Source organism: Strongylocentrotus purpuratus, unplaced genomic scaffold (assembly GCF_000002235.5).
Source record: "Strongylocentrotus purpuratus isolate Spur 01 unplaced genomic scaffold, Spur_5.0 spur5_scaffold_15, whole genome shotgun sequence".
Lineage (NCBI taxonomy): Eukaryota > Metazoa > Echinodermata > Echinoidea > Camarodonta > Strongylocentrotidae > Strongylocentrotus > Strongylocentrotus purpuratus.
In genome coordinates, this window is record NW_022145600.1 from 14837012 (window position 1) to 14859372 (window position 22361).

General features: G+C 36.5%; 1 protein-coding gene across 2 annotated transcripts in view; it reads left to right on the plus strand.

Moving 5' to 3' along the window:
• Positions 1–22361, plus strand: part of LOC591895 (serine/threonine-protein kinase 32B) — a 109719-nt gene that overhangs the window by 33701 nt on the left and 53657 nt on the right. For both annotated transcript variants that reach the window (XM_011663370.2, XM_791442.5), the window contains one exon: positions 669–724. In XM_011663370.2, the coding sequence (XP_011661672.1) occupies positions 669–724 (56 nt within the window). The remainder of the gene's footprint in view (positions 1–668; positions 725–22361) is intronic.

A 22361-nucleotide genomic window follows, 5' to 3' on the forward strand; every position in this document is an offset into this window, starting at 1 on the left:
CTCTATGACGATGTCAATTTTTATTGAGAGCTACAGGTGTGCCAATTAAAGCCAATCACACACGGACTGTCAAACAACTCACATGATTCTACATGGTGAGTCAAAGGAAATAGGACAAATGAAAATAGGACAAGTTATTCATCGCTGTACAATGAAAAACATGTCAAGGCTGATAGAGATATTGGGGTTATGTCTCTGTATTTACTTTTCTCCCTCCTCCCTACACTCTTTTTTGGTTTCAATTCTCCAGGAATACATAATTTGATCGAAGGAATAAGTGTTATGAAATGTCAGGGATATTTATGCTAAATTATTTCATTTATATTTGAAAACGATGAATTCCTAAGTACATATGCTGTACATACAGTACAATGTATGGATCCCGTTTTGACAAATCATGTCATTTCCAATATTGGGATTATACCCTGGATTAACTTAAACCATATTCAAGAGTAAAATGTTCAATTAAATGCATAGACAAGGAGATTAGAAGAAAAAAGTGTTTTTCAATAATTCTCATGATGCCAGCAATTGTATTGGAGACAAGTTGCAAAACATTAAATGATATTTGGATGTTTCAGTAATTTCTTTGTGATTTCTTCAGCCTTTGAATAATCAGTAATATATATTTCAATTCAATATCTTTGTTTTCTTTTATTTATCCACAGTGAATTTTGATCACTTTCAAATCTTGAGAGCCATCGGAAAAGGCAGCTTTGGAAAGGTATGTTTCATTATTCATGCACGCTTTATTGTCTGGATATCAATTTCTATCTTTAGTTTCTCTAGAAACTAATTATACAAAGAAGACTTTTGTTTCTGGAAGTACTTTCTTAAAGGCACACTGTCCTACTTGTAGCTACTTGCTCCCTCTATATAGAAAACTTCCCAAATCGGTGCCTGTTGGTCCCCCATGATCCTCTTTTTCTTATGTTAAATGAGAGCTGAGTTAATGAGATAGCCACCTGTCACAGTGACCTCGATGGCTCACTGGGTGGTCTAATCCCTTCTTGCTGAAGTAGTAAAGCCTCCCTTTAAATCTTTGAATTTTTAAGTTTAAAAGGTAGTAACTTGCAAATTGCACACTTCTGTCACGATATTGCAGATGTAAAATATATAAATACTTTTCATCTTCATATATGGTTTTGCCCTTTTGCTTTTGTTGTGGCTCAAAGTTACATCATCTTTTTCCTAAATATGTAAAATAATAATACAATCAAGATAACAAAATTATACATGAATGTTTTCTTCGTTTAGTCATGTTTTTATTATTTTCCATCTTTGTCATATATATGATAAATACAATTTTTGCCCATTGAGTACATGTAAATTAATCACAGTATCAACACATGGCTAGATAAGGTAACAGATATGTAGCATGTAGCACATAGGAATAACAGCTGTCTCCCCCTTCCTCCCCCTTCCTCCCCTTCCTCCCCTTCCTCCCCCTTCCTCAACATGAACAGCTGACCAATAATCATTATGTGTCAGAAAATTATGGTGCTTGTAAAGGAAACACACAAGGGCAGAATCAGGTTAGATGTTGAAGCATGCCATACAATGCAGGCACGTTATTTGCAAGGGACTGTTAAACTGTTACACAACAAGCCAGTATACAGGCACACTGATTAAAGTATGTAGGACTACATCATTCCAGCAACAGCTTTCTCCCATGTGGATGTATGGTATTTAACACTCCTACATATAGATGACATTTGGGGGGAGTCTGCGAAGCTGAAGTTTTCCCCTGACATTAATTGAATTAGCTTCGGGGGAAAAAGATTAATATCCAGGGGGCTTGTGAAGCATTTACTTTGATGGAATGTTTGCACCTCCACAACATTCCAGATCAACTCTGAACATAACTTATCCAGCTGCGCCATGATATGCAGTGTTGATACACCATGCTTTATTTTATTATGAAAAGCATGCTTTAGAGTGATCACTGCCTATGGAAGGTGGAAAATTGCTGACATTAAGGACAGTGAGTTCTGAAAATCGTGAAAAGTTAGATAATGTAGTCACTCATTGTCCTTTTAAAACTTTGATTCGAAAGTGCAATGCATAAGCCCACCAAACATAATCCAATCCAACTTCAACCTAAGTTTGGAAGTTACCGTAAAGTGAACTACCTGTATGGCATGAAATTTTTTGTTTATTTCAATTCAATTTTATTCACTTTATTTAATTTCCATCTTTGTATCAATTTTTCTGATGTAAAATACATTTATCAAAAACATGGAATTCCATACGTAAATACATTTGAATCACCTTAACATTATATATATATATATATATGTGTGTGTGTGTGTGTTTCAACTGTCCACTCTTAGATGTTTTATTGAATTTTAATCATTGAAGTGGTGACATTCTATCTCAAAATTTAAAAAAAATACCCAATTGATCTGTTTGATATCAACAGTTAATATACAAAAGAGACTAATTAAAAAATGCACTTTTTAGTATTACCACCAACCTGTTTTAATTTTTCAGCTCTGCAATAGTGTTAATATGATTTTTCATTATTGTAGATTTTCTTATTTGTTGTGAAAGGACTGACAACTACAAAAATCTATTTTTGAACGTCTAATAATAGAACAGACAGATGACATTTGCCTTCTAGCATCTTGTATATATGTAGCTATTTAAATCAAAACCTTAATTTTTCATTATATTTAGAAGTAGTTTGTAATCCTAGCCTAATTAGGTTTGACACTAGCATACAAGGTGGCAGAGTACGAATGTGTCAAAACTTTAGGGTGCATGTTCAAACATTCATGTCAATTATTCACCATTCTACATGTAGTTTGTGTTTTCATATACCTGGCACATATCTGCTGACAAAGCAAAGCATTATCTACCCATAAGAAACCAGGGAACATATGGCTTGAAGTCCTATCAAAAGGACATGTAATTAAAGTAGGGTACCATACAACCAACAGCTCCAGCTCATTGTTTTTAATTGGAATCTGTTGACAGATTCTCGTCTGTCCAGGATAATCAATCAGTGGAATTGTTACTGATAAGAAGTTCACATCTAATCAAGATAAGAATAGAGGTGTCGTGGACTAGTGGATAAGTCACCCGACTGCAGATCACAAGGTACGGGGTAAAAGTCCCCCCCCGGCACTAATGTCCTTTGGCAAGACGTTAATCTACATTTGCCACTCTCCACCCAGGTGTAAATGGGTACCTGATATGCTTGAGCGGATACCGGCTCTATATAAATAACTATATTATTTATAATCCAACCACTGAAATACACACTTACCTGTACCAACATAGGTTGTGCTGGACAAATCTGGTAGAATGAGAACTAATTCCAAGTCATGACCTAAGAGAATTCTTGGACTATTTGTTAGATAATGCTAGAGTCTAGAGGACCACTTCATCCCAGAGTCTGCTGTGTCAAAAGAAAATTTTAATTACAAAAACAATTTGAATAGAGCTTGATAGTTGATACACTATCCTACTAGACTCTACATAACATTCTAGATCTAGCCTAGAATTGAATTTGTTACTGTATTGTTAGATGTAGACAAAAACAGTTAGTCCTGTAGTAGAGGCCATACTAGTAGGTCTACATCTACCCTAGATCTTTCATGTACACTGTATGAAAACTACATCTAGATCTGAATCAAGATCTAACTTAGGTCTAACACTATGAAAGTCTCCTTTTATTTCATACAATGTTAGCAGTAAAACAATGATTCCATTGGCATTGATAAAATAATGTATTTATTTGACATCTAACCTGTATTATCATGAATGATCAACAAGAACAAGAGAAGAGCTGCCTTGTATTTGTAATGATTAGTATGCGTGTACAGGCCACCATGTAACATAGCCCGGGTTCATGAAATGTATGCATATTCAGTTGACATCTTAGACGACAGAAAGAACACCTCGTGAGCAGAAGAGATTCTGTGACTCTGAGTATTCATTATGTACATGCTACCATGTAACATGAGCTCCCACATTCATGGAATCTATGTATATTTATGTAGGAGCTGACTTCTGCCTAAAGCGTGATTTTGTGCTTTCTTGTTGAAATACAGTATGTGGTACCAAACTAATTAATATTTATAAAAACTAGAGGCTTGGGCCGGCCGGCAGTGTCATTTGATGTGGCTAGATTAACTTTAGAGAAATTAATAAATGACAGCAATTATGTAATCCCACCACTCCTTAACCTCTCCAATATGTGGACGTCCAAACTAAGCTGCAGTATTTGGCTGCTAGCAATGAGACTTGAATATAATTTAAAGTATTATTTTCTGTGTTGTAAGGGCTTTGAAGCTAGCTTTAAATCAACCCACCCCTCTTTCACCTCTCTTACTGTACATGTTGATGTTAAAAAATGAGGTGAACATTGGGCTGCTATTGCTAAGACTTGAATGAAGCTTTAAGCATTATAGACTTTGAAGCTATCTTTTATTTTTAAGTGACAGCATTTATTTAACCACACCTCTTCCTTTACCTCATGTGTCGAGGTCCAAACTATGGAGAAATGTTAAGATGCCAGCTATGACTCAAATGGAGCTGAAAATATTATTCTGGAAATGATTTTATAGCTATCTCTTACTTTTTTGTGAGAGATTAGTTCAATCATCCCAACTGAAAGCCTGAATTTTTATCTTCAAGTATGCAGTGTTGATGGATGTAGAGAGAATGAACATATTATGACTTTTTTAAGGTTAATAGACTGACTGTCATTGTAATATTAAGCCTCTAAATGCTTGACCCAAAATGATTTCAACAAGTTGCAAATCATACCTATCAATATCCGTCTCAATCCCAATATCAACAGAGACAACAGGATCGATATCCCCAAATTTTGGATGCGTACGATACGCCGCCATGACACTCCTCGTCCAGCCGGCCCGCACCGATTGGTTGGTTGAGCACCTGTGTGCTTCGGCCAATAGGCCTTATCTGTTATTGTTCTAATTATTGATCAAATTATTTGACCGCCGGTCCACCCGTAGAGTATAAACACGCTTGCTTACAATATATTTTATCACCTGACCAAGTGTTGCAGCGGCGCACTTTTTGACCATACATTGCGAGATAAACGAATGTCACTAGCGATATTATTTTCTGTACCTTTCTTGTTTTGGTTTAATTAAAAAAAAAAAATATCTTTAACACTTTTGGTATGGGGTCATGAATTTGGTTCAAATGAACATAGTGGAAGCATATATATGCAATCCTATAATATTCAATGATTGTGGTCGCGGTTGAAATCAAGTCTAAAGTAATGAAATTGTGAATAATAAACTCCTTATGTTGTACAGCTCCCTCTCAAGATTGATAGTACTAAGCTTCAAAATGACTAAAATCAACCAATCTTCTATTCCTGTTTAGAAATTATATATCAGAACTGCATATTCTGAGATTTTCATGGTCGCAGCTACCATTGTATGGCCGTAGGCACTATTTGAAATTTATCGGGAGCACCGATAAATTTGATATTTTAATTTCTCAAAATCCTTTGCGTTTTAGAGCCCAATTTGTCATTATTATTATATTCTAATACTAGGTTTCACAATGGTAATGCAATTCTAAATTTCATGATCCAATCCTGTTGAAACAATACCAAAACTTTGTATTACCTTTAACACTTCTGTTTTTCTGGTAAGAGCATATTTGTCAGGAAGTTGAATTCTAAAAATACATTTGTGTAATTTTGTATGACTCATTTCATGGGTTAGAAAATACTTTGATAAAGAATTTCCCTGTACTTTTAATAGCACAGACATCTTTGTGAAGATCTCATTTTCTAGAGAAAGACATGTATTTTTATCACATCTCTACCTCTATGAAAAGGCATGAAGCATGATGAGAAATGAGAGTTTTGAATAAGTAAGAAGCAAGTAGAAAGGCTTTACTGTTTTCTTGCTTACTGGCAGTATTGTATCACTGAAATACACTGCCTCTAATGCATCCATTTGTGTAAAGGGCCCGATCAATACAATGGAAATGCTTGAGAGAAAAAGACAATGAAGGCTATATTTTTAGAAAAACCCTTTTATTCTCCAAGGATAGATCAATTCTTTCTGTTACTTAAGCAACCATTTTCATACTAACAAATTCCATTAGATCTCTTTACTCTTTTCCAGCTTTATACTATTTGTCAGGTGACTCGGCTGGAAATAGTCAGAAGAGAAAAAGTGTTTTCTTTTCATCTGAAACTGACCTTTTGTGAAGATACGGTTTCTATGGTAACTGATTGGAACAGTGGAATTTCACCAAGGCAAAGCTGAATTACAAGAAACCAAGCAAGCAAGCAAGCTCCCCCCCCCCCAAAAAAAAGAAGAAGGTTGATACAGCTTTCCTGGCACACAGTTTTTTTTACAGCAAATATTGTACCGTAATTATGATAACAAAAACAACAACAAAATGTGTCAAAAGTGTCATATTTTATATCAGATTGCCACTTTGTTGTCATAGTAGACTCTTGAGGATGGTTTCTTATTATTGGTTTGATTTTTTATTTCAAACTTCACCATTCTGTTTTTCTGATTGTTCTGCTTTCATTCAAATGAAACAAGGGCTGGATTGCCCTTTGACTGCCTGTCTGTTGACCTTGAGCAGTACAAGCTACATGCAGTTATTGGAGGCACAAGAAGATTAGAATTTAATTACATAGCATTATTCTTTGATATGGACGGGAAGTGATAGGTCCTTTGACGCCTGTTTGTTATCAAGCATCATGAATAGTTGATTGTCTGCCATCCCGTCGTTGTTGGAAATCTGTTGCCATTCTCTCAGATAGGCAAAGGAGATTTTGACAATTTGGTGAATGGCATACCATGCATTAAAACAACATTATTAGCCCCTTGAATGCATATGGCTGAATAAATATAAAATTTGAGGTCATTATACAGTGATACCATACAGAAAGTGATTTTATATTTTTTAATAATTTACAATAACCATTTAAGAATTTTTTTAAAGAAATGCTCACATATGATGTAGTATGACTCATTTATGATTTAGGCTGTTACAAAACATTTATACGTACTTAATTTTTATATTGTATTTTTCCTGAACATTATATGGACTTTGATAATTCCACTAGTACTAGATAATAAAATCCAAAGTACATGTATATCTTTCTGTTACAGACATGATAGTATTAAGACTTGAGACCACACCGAGATAAAGCTACATCCATGCAGATATTAGATGTGTAATACTGTACAATCTGCAAGGGATTTGAAGGCTTAAAAAGAAAGCTGTGTTGAAGGGATTGATTCATAATTTATTGATCTGTTATCTCATGGTATCTCATGGTATGCCAGCTCAAGTGGATCCTGGATGGAGGTGTTGAAGATTCCTACTCATGCGGGGTTCTCTTGTTGGATGTCCTCGTCTTTTTAAAATACTGCATTGCTGGACGGGGGATTTACAAATATTTTGGTTTGTGTCAGTTATAATCTACCAGCTTTTTGTGTAATTATTTTCATAATAAAGAATGTTTTTGTAATGAAGAAACAGAGAGAGAGAGAAAGAGAGGGGGAAGACAGAGAAAGATAAAGAAAGAGAGAGAGAGAGAGAGAGGGAGGGAGAGAGACAGAGAGAGAGAGAGAGAGAGACATGGAGATAGAGAGAGAGAGACAGAGACAGAGGCAAAGACAGAGCGAGAGGGAGGGAGAGAGAGAGAGAGAAAGAGAGAGATGGAGAGAGAGACAGACTGAAGAAGAGAGAATTTCACATTCTTTCTCAACTTTACTTTGGATATCAACTCTTAATAATAATGTATTACTCCAAACTCTTTCCATATGGATAATCCCTTTAAGCCGAAGGTCTACTTAAGCACTGTGCTCAATCAGAAATGCATAAAATCAGCCTTGAGATTGAACTCTAAAGCATGTAGTCACACAGGATGATTGAGTTATCATTTCTTGCTCATCCATGCCGCTTCTATTATAACGAGACCTGGCTTGGTTCCCCTATATGTCTACATTGCTCATCATCAAGACCAAATCATCTGTATCATAATCCAATCAGCCCCTATAAATGTCCTCATGCCTTCCACTTGCAGACTAACAAGCTGGTATTCAAGACAAATATTTATCTCAGTGGTCTCCCAACCTTAGAGGTGGACATAGGTCAAGATGCTGTCAGTTTGGATTTGTCACAGATAAAGCTGTGGTCCATGATAGATGTAGTAGTCTCTACGCTTGGATAATTGAATGCATGAATTGTCCCGCATGTTTCTAGAAAGCGATTACTAGCAATGAGCATTCTCATTGCAATGTTTCACCTTGACTGTAAAACTACTCTTTAGCTATAAAAAGGAAGTCCACCCTGAAATAAAATTATTATAATAGAAGCAGAAAATGAAAAAAAAATTATTAGACATTCCTGTTTACCCTAAAGAAAATTTTCAATCATACGTGCACCCTAAATATAATGATTGCAAATCCGTTTCTTTATAACCTCTGCATAAAACACTGTATTCTGTTATTAATAAGTAAGAAAATGAATGTTTATTGAAATTTTCTGTACAGAGCAGATTGGAGAGGACCTTGCAAGATATGTCACAGAGTTGCATATTTGTGTTTGATTGAATATTAATAACTTTCTTGTTTTAACCGGATTTTGCTCAAACTTTCATGTTGTAGTCTGTGCGCTTGGATGGCTGAATGCATTGTTCAGCATGTTTCTAGAAAGCCAATACCCGTTCCTCTCATTTTTCTGCTTCTTTTAAAACATACTTCATATCAGGTTGGACTTCCCCTTTAATAACTGCAGTGTCAGTCATCAGTTTTCGCATATTTTTATGAAAATTAATTAAGTTTGGCCTAAATTATTTCTTTTTTCAAAATTTATTCTTTAAAACTATATAAAATCTGAGTCTAGTTGAGTTAAGAAACCTTGATAATGACAATGAAGCTTTTTTACATAATTTGATTATAAGGACTTCTATTGATAAGAATGAGAAATATAGAATTTTAGAAGACATTTTGTATAAGGTTCTGATTTTGAAAGATAGAATATTTATAAAGGTGGTGACTAAAAAATGGTTGCACATACATTTACATCATCTGCATTAAAGATAAAGGTGAGTTCTGGTAATGTGATTGCATTGTGAAAGAAAAGGTGTGGAATGGATCAGAAACAGTTGATAATGTAGCATGTAAGTATTGGGTTGCACTGCAAGGTTCTGAAGTCATCAAAATCATCATAAATTTGGCCTAGTCTTGGTAAAGTAACAAGCACTGTACACAGAAAGCTATATATGAGACAACACACATGGTGTCGGGGCTATACTACCTTGATTTCCTTGTCTTTCTATGCTCATTACTCAGCCAGTATACATTTTCGTCCAAAATTGTTTGGCACATGTCATTTATTTGTAATCTTGAAAAATTAGTGTAAGTTTTGTTTGATTCTGTGAGAATTAATTTTCTTTTTTTTTAACCAGAACTGGAGTTTATCTTTAACCTATAAACATTAAGTTCTTGTGTTTTAATAACACACTTCTTGCACTTGGATGATGTATGTTTTCCATGATGAATTGAAGTAAGAAAGATACAAGGCACATTGTTTGATGTAGTCCTGCGTCCTGTTTGCAATGGAATGCTCTATGTTGCAATCCCGGCACACTGGATGCTTCGCTAGGTGTCGGTATGAGCAGGCTGAAATCTTCCTCACTTGGCCCTCTTTATTGAAGAAGAGCTTTCATGGTGGTTTAATATTACATCTCCATGCAAATTAAGCTGCCAGCAAGAATGTATGTCTTCTATTCTGTTGTTGTCAAGTTTGACTAGTAGTCTCTCAATCCAGCGGCTTTCAAAAGATTGCAGAGATTCAGTTTCTTACAAACATGCTTAGCACAAGTGGTAGGGATCATAATGGATACAACTGAGCAGTTAAGTGAGAATTTAGGATGAGCCTTGAACATTGTTTTGGAGATATGAGGGCTTTAGCTTCCTTGACACTTCAAGGCCTGTTTTCAAAAATGCCTTCGCAAAATAAAAGAACTTAAGTGCAGTACTTCTCACATTGCCCTATCTTGTAACTCACAAAGAGGTCCATACTCATATGCACCAATTTTGCGCACACAGACCCTTTTTCACCCAATGTGGAATTCATTTATACATAGAATGCATGGTCTATATGGCAGTTTCTAGAGATCAATAATTGCATCATATTCATTCATGGAAAACATTACCTCTCTGATTTATTAAACTGTTAACATATGTGCCACTTTCTGTGAGAACATAATCAGTTCTTTTTTTCTTTTACCCAACAGGCATTAATAAATCCTTCAAATCAGATTTGTCTTGTCTTGATACACTGTAAAACCATTTATATGTGGATTGCAAAAGCAATGAAAGAAATATAAAGTTTCTTATTTAAGAGCTTTTTAGAATAGACCCTAGAGGGATATTCATGTACGTGTACAGGATTGTAAATGAATTCTACACTTGCATGTCTATTTTAAGGTGTCACTTATTTTCACAAATGTAAACCTAGAATTCTATACCCTCTTTCTTGAGGACAGAAAATACTCTCTGACATTTCAAAAACCTTTAAAGGAATCCTCATCTCAATGAATAATTAAAGGTATGCTAAAAGATGAGTTTTATTTCTGTCTATTGATGTTCAATACCTACGAGAAATATATTGTCATGATGTAATGTCTCACTATGAACATGACTGACAATGAGAGCGGACAAAATATACAGTTCCTCAGGTAGACAAAGGAACATCCCTTACTGCTATTATGTAAAAACTAGCAGGACCCGTGGAAAATCCACGGGATTCTAGGGGAGGAGGCCAAATAGATAGATAGATAGAGGCCTATGTGCTATCCAACCAAAAATTTAGATTATCTTTATATAGAGAATTTTTATAATATATGCTGTTTGACCATGAATGGCGCATCGTAAAACAAACTATGTCAGATAGGATATCGATAATTACTATTTATTTGCATTATTATTGTTGTAATTTCAATGTAGTTTCATAAAAAGACTACATATGCAGAGGCTTGTATTATGATTATGTTGGCATTGTTCACAAAATGTGTATAATTATTTTCAAAGTAAAGATTTTACGCGAAAAATTGGACGGTTTGTGCACAAATTGACTCGACTGTGTGTGGGACTGTGAGCGTAGAATCCAGTGAAAGATTTTTTTTTCGGGGACTCGATCTATATCAAATTTTGGGAAAATTTTTGGGGGTTACTTTTTTTTATCTTTCGGGGGCTCATTTTTCTTGGGCTAATTTTTCATTAATTCATTTAAAGATGCAGTTTGTTTAGTTTAGTAGCGTAGTGTTACGTAAAAAAAGGCGTACTTTCTGCGTCAAGTTTCTACGCCGAAAGTACGTGAATTTTGTTAAACATATTAAATTGTTTGCGTCCATCTTGCGTACTTTTTTGCATCCCTCAGGGTATAGTAACGTAGGCAAGCGTACTCTCAGCTCAGCGTAGTTGGTACGCTAATCTACTATGGACCCCACGCCAATTAGTGATCGACCTGCCAGTGTCACAAATAAGGCATTTAAAAAATGCTCATCTGACCGTAATTAAATGCCTAAAACCCCTGAGCTTTCGGGGGTTCAGCCCTTTGTACCCGTGTACACCACGCCTGCACTCAAATCGCTTTGAGATACCTCCCCCCATACTTTAAAAATTGATTTGATGCAAGAACTGTATCATACTAAAAGTATTATCATGTTTTTAAACGACCATGACGACCGTCTGATTTTCTTGTGAAAAATGATTATCGAAATTCAGTATAGACCCTACAACTATACATGGCCAGAATAATCACAATCCAAGCCCAGGTTTCATACATCTATTCACGAAACTATATTGAAATCGGGGCAATAATAGCAATTTCAAAGTGTTGTTTAGACTCCTCACACCACGGACAGACCTGGCTACTCCGGTCACCGCTACTCCATGCTCACACACTCAGCTCCGACAGCACCCCCGACAGCGGCGCTCAGCTGCCGTGGCAATACACTGTGGACTCAAGGCAGTTTGCAACTGAACTGTCACGTAAAGGCGTACTATCACAGATCTATTTGCGCTATTCTTGTTGTGATTTCGATGTATTTTTCATGAAAAGACCAATAAAACAGAAGCTTGGACTATGATTATGTTGGCATAGATCACAGAATTTGTATAATTATTTTCAGAGTAAAGATTTTACGTGAAAATAGGTCAATGGTTTGCGCCAGTTGTCGCAATCGCCTCGACTCGAATCGACTGTGGTGTGTGCATATATGTGTGTGACCTGAGAGCGTGTAATACACGTACACTGTGGGCGCCTGGCCTACAAAGCATCCTATAGAAAGACGCATAGCACGGGTAAGCTCAACCCGTCAGAGGATACATATTGGCTACATCCCCTCACCCGGGTGAGTCGTCTGTTGATGTGTATTTCTCTTACATGCTACAAAGCGAACCCTATAGCAAGAGGTCTTACTCGGGATACGCCGCAGCTTTTTCAATGAGACTTGCTACACCCGTTGACGCGAGTGAATTATCGTCCATCGTGTGTCTCTTCGTCTCTCTTTGATAATTAGACAGAGGGCGGGTGCACGCCTTGCCGACTCGCTCTCGCGGGTTCGTCGCCTCCTCGCAATCCACGACGCCCGCCGTGCTCTCGTCCGCCCGTCCTCCCCGGCACCCCGAAACCGCGTTTAACGGCATGGACGTCGATCGCGGGGTCGACGTGGCACGCGGGTAACGGGAGACAGGCCTCGTGGAATTGTGCCGCCCTCCCCGCGCCACGGCGGAGGCGGGCGGGGTCGGGGAAAGACGTTTTTGAGGAACCGTTTTGTACCCGTTTGGACCCCCCGCGGCGATTAGTGGTATTAGTAATATAGATGTGTAGAACAGGTGTCACATGCATATTCACCTTTTTACATAATAGCTGTGAAGGGATGTTCCTTTGTCTACCTGAGGAACTGTATATTTTGTCCGCTCTCATTGTCAGTCATGTTCATAGTGTCTTTTACCATGACATGGACGCAGCAATTTTCTTGATAATGTGATGAAGCAGGCAAATCTGTACATATCATGCACCAAGCTCTAGTTGGAAAGACTTTTGCATTCAATAACAAACAAACAAAATTTTCAAATTGGGAAAAAACATAACTGAGAAGGTAAAAATAATATTTAGTGTACAATATATATTATATAACAGGGGAACAAATGTAACTGATTTATTTTAAAATACTTTAATAATTATGGCAGTTGGCAAGTATATTTCATTTATGTGAAACATTCATCCTAGAAGGGCATCAACTAATTTATAAAGTTTGAGTTCTGGCAATTATATCACAAAAGTAAATTAATAGCAGGTGAATTAAATATTTCATCACCACATACACTGAGAAAGAAGCATCCAGAACTGTCAATACATTTAGTTGATAAACAACTTTGCATAGTACATCATGTTATCAACAAAATGGAGATGCCCATGTTTTGCTGAACAACTTTACATAATGCCAAGTTTATACCTCTTTCATACACTAAATGGTTGGGAATCTTGTAGATTAATAAGTAAGAATACAATAACTCTCTGAGAACAAGTTGATTTATTTCTTGGGGTGATGTTTTCTTTAAAGGATTGTTTCCACATTCAGGGTAGCCTTTACCGATGTGTAGAGTGTATTTAAACTTGCAGTGTGTTTATACAACATTTGATGCAATTTTATATGACACCTTTAAGTATCTTAACTTTATAACATTTGTTATTCTTACCAATTTGATTAGTTCCATTGCAAAAGGAAGGCCTACACACTGATTTCTTTACTTTGCTTTTGTGCTGTACTTGCTTTCAAAACACATATTATTTGATTTCATCTATCCACCTCCTAATGTGTGCGTCAAGGTGTCCAGTGTATCAACATGTATGTCCATCTGTCACCGGCCACCTTCCGTACTCAATGACCAGACCCCATATCTTCTTTGATTAGCACATCTCAATTTTCTCCTATGGAGTTGTTGGTAGGTGTCGTAGTTGAGTGATTTAAAGTTTAACAAGTTGACCTGAAATGCAAAGGCTCATTGGTTTGAGCCCTGACATAGTACCGATGTTCTTTAACAAGACATACTACTAACAAGCTAAACTGAAAACACATCATTCAGTTCTTTAGTTGTATGGTTATGTTCTCCGCGCCCCATGAATAATAAAAACGCCAATAGATACAGTTAATGACAAACTGTTGACATTATGTTCATATATGCTGAAAAGAAAATACATCAGTCATTTCTTTGAAGACACAGCTAATGTCCTGTCCTGCATGCGTAAACATGGACACGTACATGCATGGTAGGCCTACTCAGTAAAACATATGGGCATACCTAATATGGCATGAAGCAAGGGAAATGGTGTCATATGAACGTAGCCATGTGAGGGTATGCCAGCCAGGATAACATTTTGCCATTCTTCACCTCTGCTCATCCTATTGACATTGGTATCCTAGCTCCCTCAGGCAACCCAAAAGGACGGGGTGTTTTATTCATGAGGCAATGTACCACAGCATCCTCTATGTATATGGATGTCTGTTGCATGATAGCTCTCATTGCAAAGACTCTAGGAAAGGATTACTCAAGGTCAGACCTTAAGCACCCAATTGGTAAGCCATCACTCTAAGGCATATATGTCTGGTCTTTCTTGCTTCAGACCATTTCAAATCAATATATCCAATACAAGCAGATCATGCACAATACTCCCGTCTCTTCAAGTCATAATGGGGTTTGAAGGAATTACTTTTCTTAGGAACCGTTTCAATTTTCCATCAGTTTAATGATTTTAGTTTTAGAAATATATTCTTGTAGTCAGTCAATATTCTTTAGTCACATATGTGTGGTAATTTTTTAGTAAAAAGACAATTCTTGAATTAAATCCTCAAGTCCCACTACAATATTCCCATGTGTGGGTTATTTTGTGGTTGAAAAATCCCGAATTCTGTTTATGCGATCAATCATTCTATCCATATGTTATTTTTGCAGTTATAAATATAGTCAAATCCCAATGATGGGCCCATTTACATAGCAGAAAAACAATTTGAAAAACCATCATTTAAAAAAACATCTACCATTTACATTACTGAAAAACCCATTAAAATCATTGCCATTGGCATTTTTTATTACAGCTGGCAGAACTATCATTAGTCCTAAAAAAAAAAGATGTCGTATTACCCTCTGCGACCGACCCCAAAATGTTTTTTAAAATATTTTTTGTGTACTGTTATTTTAGACAAAAATGTATTTAAGCATTTAAAGCTGAGAAATATCTGCCCAAAGAGGGGGTTAAAAATTTTTTTTAAAGATTTCCGACCGACCGACCCATGTTTTGGCACCTAAAGGGCATTACAACATCTCTTTTTTTCAGGCCTTATGATACGATTGCAGTTCTAGTTATGGTTTTGCTGTTTTAAAAAAAATAAAACACCTACTAAAAAAGAAAGATGTTCCAACTACTCGAGAGATAGCGTACTAAGGAAGAAGAGCGTGTACTGTATAGTGTGAATGAGTGGGCTCATTTAATCAAATTGGCAACTTTGATATATTTCTCTCACTGATATATTTTTTCAAGAAATTCTGTACTTTCAACCATTGAACACTTTCAACTTCAAGAGTAACAACCAAACCATGCAGTGATATGAGGTCATGTATAATTTGTAGTAATCCTCGAGTAGGCCTACTGCAATAAAAATGGTTGCAAATGGTGCAGTGGTAGCATTCATAGTGAATAGATAATTCAGTGTACCAGGGCATCAACAAATTGACAGCTCATTTCTGATGGTTTATGATTGTTATGACATCACATCTACAAAGGATGTCTGCACAGAGCCACAATGACATCATCTTAAAGGAAACCTCAACCTAAAGAATCATTTTAGTTCTGACAGATTTATTGCATTATTGCCTGTTAATCTACAAGAGAATCATCACCAAAGTGTATGAGAGAGGTACAAGGCAAGATATTCTTAGCATAGTGTAACAATTCTCGCAAAATTGATTTGCCAACTGCTATTTTGTTTTATTTTTAAATTATTGAGTAACAATTGTTCCTCTGTGATATGTTTAACACTAAATATAATTTTGATCTTCTTACCTATGATTTTTATCTTCATTAAAAAGTAAAGGTTTTGTTATTCAATTAAAAAGTCTTTCCACCTAGAGCTTGGTGCATGATACCTGTACAAGTTCATGTGCGCCCATGTCATGTTAAAATGCATTACATTATGCCAGGAAAATATGTTTTACATTATATTTGAGGAAAATTGTACATCAATAGGCAGGAATAAATCTCATCTTTCGGCATTCCCACACATTGTTCTTTGGGATGACATTTTCATTAATGTAAAGTGCTTTTAGTTATGCTTTTCTGGCTCTCGTCAGTTGCAATCTTTTCTTCTAATCAAACTCAAAATATGAATGTGTTGTGCATGATTAGTTTGAGTTATGTAAAGCTGTCTGAGTTACAAAAGTATTATTAGTGTATTTTTGAGATTGAATTTAGTTCTGGTGAGGGAATTGCATTTTGATATAAGCTGGCAGAAACATGATTTAAATTTAGAAAAGATGAATTTATAAACTTCTCATGTCCTATCTTTCCCCTTTCAAAGATGGAACTCAAAACCCTAAGTTTATTAAATTGCTTACATCTTCCTATTCATAAGCTATAAAGGCCAAAGGAATATGACAAATTGATTTGACGTACATACAATGAATGCAGTCGGGTATGAAAGCCTTTTTGAAAGGGGCGGTCACTCATATGAACCATCTTGTATGCCTATAAGCTGTTTAAGATTTATGTTGCTTCAGTGGTCATGGCATAACGCTCAATCTTGCCGCCTTCTCAAGCCCCTAGGTGTAAAGGTATAGAAGGATAAAAAGAAAGTAATATCGGGAATGCAGGGTATGGATGAGAGTGGTGAGGTAAAATCCACAGACAGAGAGAGAGAGACCTGTGTTTAATGCTTGTTCAGATAATATGACACAGCAAAACCTTGTTCTTTTATGATGACCTACAGTGTACACATTTCTCAATCTTATAACATAGCTAGAGCTCAGTGAATACATGTGAGTCCTTTGTTATACCCAGTTGCCATTAATTTTACATCTTTTAAAAAACGCAGCAGCTTTTTTGTGGCAATTTACCCAATTCTGAACAAGCCTTAGGTTGTGTGGATTGTTTTCAAGAGGGGTATTGTTTCATAAGATTTCATAATGATTGTTAATGTATTAAGCTTTTCTCCCTTTTCTCTGTTTTCTAGTTATGAAGTAAAAACAGATCTAAACACATAATAGATTAATGTAATGCTCTTTCCACTACCCCAACTCTACCAAGCTTGTATTTATAGAGATTGAAAGTACTATTACTATTTACATTTGATAAGGTCATTAAAAAGTTACATTTTTCTTCAGTTTTTCCTTTGATTTGAGAAAAAATATTTCAGAAAGTATTAAGAAAAATGATCACTTGTTTAGGAAGGGAAGGTTTTATATTCACCCATGGCAAATTTATGCTCATCTCCCATAACAACAATAAGAAATCTATTATGTCACTGCAGTACATGCTAATAACACTGATAACACTGAAGTCAACATAACTAGAGGAGTCATTTCAAAGAAAATGCTGCTACAGACATAATCTTAATTTCCATATCAATGTAATTTTGAAAAGGAGAAAAAGCACCTTTGATTGTAATTGCTATAACACATATTTGGATATCCTGCTGAGCTGAGTTTCATAGAAGAGGTTTTATTTCCTGTGATGTTTGACCTATATGAAAGCTATCTGTTCTCATATCAGCTGTCCCGGATTTCCTATCTTTCTCTCTCAGTCATTACCTGAGGGATGCTTTCATAGGATGCAGCAGAGAGCTAGGCCTTTCACATCAACAGCCTCTATACATGAGAGCCATGACTGTAGTCATGTTGGCATGTCTACATGCAAATCTATGCTATATTATTTCCACTACAAACTCAGTATTTATATGTAATTTGTATAGTGTAACATAGAGTTAATTTCCTTTTAGCTCCAAGTAGATGGTATCACCTGTTTGGAGCCAGGAAGGCATTCAATTATAAGATTATACCTTTCTGGGTTTAAAAAGATGATATACTCCACTTTGTTTAACCCTCTCCTATGAGGAGGCGCGATAGCTCAGTCGGTAGAGCAGTGGTCTTATAATCCGGTGACCCGGGTTCGAAACCAAGGCGATGCACTAGTGCCCTTTGGTAAGGCATTAATCCTCGTTACCAGGTCCCTCGGAGAGGACCTAAAGCCGTCGGCCGTCTGGTTGCTTACTTACAAGCATTTACTTATGTTTTCTTAGCAGTCAGGTAAAATAACCACCACCATTCAATTATATATATAGCTGTCAAACTATGAATTTCCTGCTTTGAATAATAACAATATTTTGTTTCATAAAAGAGAAACGGGTATATGCATGACATTTTTTCAAGAAAAGATGCTAAATGTCCAATTTTTAAACAATGAACCAACAAATAAATAAATGAGACATAAAATCAACTTCATAAAATTGGACTTCTGAAATTTATATTTCATTTTTTAATTCAGTACTTAGTGGTACAAAAGGATGAAATTAATATATAAAAAGGACACTTTCCCCTCAAAATACACGGACATGCTTTTCACAAGTTGTTTGATGTTTTCTGCATGAAACTTACAAAACCCACAGCTTGTGTGCATTATTGATGTTGGCCCCCATCATTTATGGAAGCGAAATGGATCGTGAGATTGGTGTGTTATCGATCATTTGACGGTCTATTACCCGTAAACATAGGTAATGATCACCCATGGGATGCGAACCATTCTAATCATGCGTAAGTTTTTCAATTTCTGATTATATAGAAGTCGGGAGGAATTTTGCTTCATATTATAACATGGCTGACAATTTACAAGAAGGAATCATTGCAAATCAAATATGTTTCATTATGTCACAGTGAGTGGCTAAGTATGAAATGTATGTCTTTCCTCACCCTTTTACTTTGATGAATTACGATGCAAAAGCAATATTTTCTCCAAGGAAATTATGTGGAAGAGGCATGATAATAGCTTAAACTTCAAGCCTTACCTCAAACTCTAATCAATTGACTATTGGGGGGCTCCACCCGGACGATGATACTTAAATACATGTCTCTTTTATCCTCTGTTGAAATATCTTGAATTACCACTTCTTTCCCCAAAGGATTTGTCTCTCTTGCTCTGTCTGTTTCAGTCTCTCCTTCTCTCCCCTCCCCCCCCCCCCCAATCTCCCCATTATTTCCTTGCGGGGCCCATAGCCCAATTTCATAAATTTGTAGGATTGCCAGCTATTTGCCTAATAATAGTTGCTGTATTCCCCATTAACGATATGGGGATGATATCATTAGAGAGTCGAAGCAGACAAATAACAGCAATTAAGGAAATGTCACTGCAGATAAAAAGGAAAAATTGCATTTCGCCACCAAGAGGCAATTATAGAAAGCAGAGACTGTTTGTAACAGTGAAACTGTCCATTTAGTATTTTCATATGTAAGATGGCTATGCACTGGAACATCCAATTTGATAATTGTACATTATATCCTCTGTTGGGAGCCAGAAGGGATCTAGAAGGGATCTAGGAGGGATCTAGAAGGGATCCAGAAGGGATCTAGAAGGGGTCCAGAAGGGATCTAGAAGGGATTTAGGAGGGATCTAGAAGGGGTCCAGAAGGGGTCCAGAAGGGATCTAGAAGGGATCTAGAAGGGGTCCAGAAGGGCAGTGAGTCATACTATACAGAGATGTAATGTCTTTCTGGCCCTCAGCACGTCAAGTATACGTTTAAAAAGTCCAGAATTTAATTCTTGAAATATATTGTATTTAATTGCTTTCATGGTTTCCTAGGCGTCAACAACACTTTGCATCACATTTGAAATAAGTTGAATAGAATATTTAAATGGTCTATTACATTTGAGTCAGGTTATCCATCTGTATGTGTTGTAGAATGCAAATGGCTGTAAAAGGTCACAAGAATGGTACAGTTTTATGTTACTATGAGCAAAGGAGTGCTTAAAATATTCCTCTTGCAAGATTTGTTTCTGTCACAGAATGCCAAACTGTGGTGGCAGGGGGGGGGGGGGGGTTGTATTTTCAGGCTTGTCTCATACTGGCCAGCTCACCAAAGAATGAGATTTTGGGGAGTTGAAGTGAAAACATTGCTCCCCTTAGAATGAACATTCGAAATGTCAAACAGTCTGTCGGAAAGTTATGTTATTAGATTCCGCCATGCATTCATAATGTGTTATCGGTTAAGTTGAGAGTTCCATCTCGCCCTTCTATTTCTGACAGTGACCAACAATTTGAGACCTACAGCATCACATTTGTATAATAATGTTCTTATTTGGACTTTCCTTGCCATCTTTCCCTTCTAGCTTTCATACTATTTTAGCACAGAGCAAACTTGGTTCTCATTGTGTGCATGTGATTTTGGTAAGCCTATTTATTAAAGAAAAACAAAATGTTCTTGCTAATCCCCTCCTCTAGTTCATGACTAGCATCCACAAATATTTCTGCATGTTAGAAAACGCCAATAAATACAAAGTCTGAATTTTTCAGAGTATTTTGTGGCAGAATTACAAGATTATCTACTCCACATATGAACCTGTAGAGGTGATTCCACATTTAAACCAGCAATATTTTATCAGGCTGTATTTCATCAAAGGCCCCTGTTACACATGCGTTGGCTTTTAAAGCCGGCCCCGGCCTGCAATTTGAAGCGGCCTCCAGATCATGAAACCCCTGTTACACCTATCTTGGGGCCACAATTTTGTGTCTATATACACATAGGCTGGCTTCACGTCGCCTTTTCACGAGCTGACGTTGGGGGCGCTTTCCATAAGGTTTGGTTTTATAAGGTTTGGGTGTTGTGTTATAGGTCAAGGGTTGAAATCAAGAATTTATTTAGTGTTATAAAGACAATGACAAGGATCCCAGAGCAATTCTTGTGATTTGCCGTCTGTACACTTATTCCCTCTCCCCTTTCCTATCCTCTGTTTATAAATATGCTCTTTCATCTCTCTTCTCTTCCCATCTCTCTCTCTCTCTCTCTCTCTCTCTCAATCTATGTCTCTCCATTTTTGTCCATATCACGTACGTCATTTTATTGCAAGTGACTTCCTTCTCTCCTGTTATTTTTCACAATATTGTCTCTTAAGTCACTCTTCCTCTAACCCCCTCTATTGATATCCTTCCTTCTTTAAGGTTCCTCTCCCATCACTCCTCTCTTCCTCTCTATCTTTCACTTCTCCTTCGATCTTTCTCTTTTTTCTCTGTGTCTCACGTCTCAAATGACTTCCTTCCCGTGTTGTCCCATATTGCAAGTGAATCTGCCACTGGGCCTAGAGGTGGTTTGCGCTTTCAATAATGTAGATCTTGCTTCTACAAAGTTGCTAATTCTCCTCACCAGGCTCTTGAGATTGTAGTGACCAGCAGAATCTGATATTTGATCAGCTCAGTGAGTTGTTGACCCATTAATACACACTGCCCCAACTTGCCACACTTAGGCGATACCATTACCTCAATTTTTTTCTCTTGAGATCGTTTGTTAAAGGTAGGGCTGATTTTAAGGGGGAACCCTTAATTCTTTTGTAGTAATGATGTCAATTATAATGATATAATTTGTAAAATAGACATTAATACATAAATATATCACATTACTTTAGTATGCTTGTAGTCAGGTGTAAATTAAGGACTAAGTTATATTGAAAATGAGGATAGGAAGGAGTCTATAGAGCTAAAAACAAAGCTTGTAGTATCTCTTTGGTTGTATACTCCATAGGGTTCTACAATTGTACTCTCTTTAAAAAAAAGAGTGAATTTTCACTCTATTTTCACTTTCTTGGGAGTGACGTCCGTGATCACTTGTTTAGGAGTGAAAATCGATTGATTTTAGAGTGCTCTCTAAGAAGAAAAGAGTGAATGTTCACTATATTTTCACTACATTTCCACTGTCCAGAGGAGTGACGTCCGTGATCACTCGATTTTTTTTAGATAGTATACGTTACCAATTATGCCATGGATTGTATAGAGTCAGAAGGGCATTAACAATATGAAAACAATGATATTAATTAGTGTCTTTCTAGCTCCAAACAGATGCAATTTTATATGTTAAACCTGGATAAAGGATAGAGCACTTTTGATATAACCATGATGGATAGACTGAGCTACCTTTGATCAATTATGCAGGAGATTGAAAAGTCATTACGAGCCACTTTGCAAGGGAGTATGCATTAGCTTGATTGCCTTATTTGACACCCATATGCATTTGTTTTTAGATGTAATTACTCTACATTAGTTTAATAGTGCTGAGAGCCAAGGGGTAT